This window comes from Fonticula alba (genome assembly GCF_000388065.1).
Source record: "Fonticula alba strain ATCC 38817 unplaced genomic scaffold supercont2.8, whole genome shotgun sequence".
Taxonomy (NCBI): Eukaryota; order Rotosphaerida; family Fonticulaceae; genus Fonticula; species Fonticula alba.
The window spans coordinates 544,145-545,426 of NW_009242978.1; the positions used below are offsets into that span (position 1 = coordinate 544,145).

The window sequence follows — 1,282 nt, forward strand, 5'->3', positions numbered from 1 at the left end:
CCCGTCCGCCGGCCGGACGCTCCCCAACGCCCCAGCTCCTCATCACCTTCCACGATGAGTTGATGGCCGATGGCTCGAAGGTGGAGATGCCCGATGGGCAGGCCCTGCTGCACGACCTGCTGGCCGCCGGCTTCATCCCGTACAACCGCCACCGCTCGGACTCGCACAACCAGACCAACTGGGCCTTCATTAGCGAGGACGCCCTGACCGGCATGATCGGCTGAGCAGCAGAGGGGGTGTCCTCGGCACTCGGACGTGTGCTGCCCCGAGGAGGGCCGAAGGCCCGGCGCGCCCCGGCTACCGTGGTGCGAGGCCAGGCGCCTCGGGTTCTTTCCCTGCCGCGCGCCTGCCCCTGCTCTCGCATGACAAGCGGTGGCCTGCCCTCCCGCGTGCACGGGCCCTCTCCTCGGGTGTGTGGATGTGTGTGTGGATGTGTGTCTGCACGTCGTCGCGTGTGTGTATGTGTGTGTGTGTGTGGCTTCTTCGGCCTCGGCGCATGGTGGCGGGACCACTGTCCTGCCCCTCTCATATGCGCGCCTGTGCTCCCTCCCCCCGTAGCATGGGCCCGCCGAGATGGGTACAGCCCCGCTGTGTGCTCCCAGAAGACCACACCGTGCGTGTGCCTGCCGGGCGCGGGCGCGGGCGCCTTCGGGCGCGCACACATGCATGTGTCCATGCGCCCCCGCCCCCGCTGCCGCCCCCTGCGCCAAAGAGGGGGCACCCCAACCGTGGCGCCCCCGTGTGGCCGGGCCGCACCCCATGTCCGCCGAGAGGTCGCGTACAGACCCCGGCGGGAACAGGGGCACCCTTGCGCTGGACGCGGCAGAGCCTTCGAGGGCGGCGTCGGATGGGACGCATCCACATCCAAAGCAGCGCCCCCCCTCAGCTCCCCCCCCCCCTCCTACGCCTCCTCCTCCTCCTCCTCCCCCCCTTTCACCTTCCCTTCCTCTAAAATACACCCAACCAGACCTTGGAAAAGAAAAGAAGAAGATTTCGTCGGCTGTTCATCGTGGTGGGGTGCCGCGCACGGGGGGGGGGGTGCCTCGAGCGTGGCAGAGGTCGGCAGCCGGGAGGCAGTGGCGGGGGGAGGGCGCCCGCCGCATCTGCTGCTGGCATCGTTTCCGTCGGGGCGCGGGGCGCCTGTGCGCCTTCTCACGGGTCCCTCCCCAGCGAAAGGCACCTGTGGCCGGGTGTCTGTGGAGCTTTTGTGCCACACGCCCCGGCCGCCAGCCGCCAGAGAGAGAGAGAGACAGAGACAGAGACAGAGAGAGAGAGAGAGAGA

General features: G+C 69.1%; 1 protein-coding gene across 1 annotated transcript in view; it reads left to right on the forward strand.

The window, feature by feature from the left end:
• Positions 1-473, forward strand: part of H696_04777 (hypothetical protein) — a 2,463-nt gene extending 1,990 nt beyond the window's left edge. The window contains exon 3 of the mRNA XM_009498641.1: positions 36-473. Within this exon, the coding sequence (XP_009496916.1) occupies positions 36-224 (189 nt within the window). The 3' untranslated portion in view covers positions 225-473. The remainder of the gene's footprint in view (positions 1-35) is intronic.
• The last annotated feature ends 809 nt before the right edge of the window (positions 474-1,282 follow it).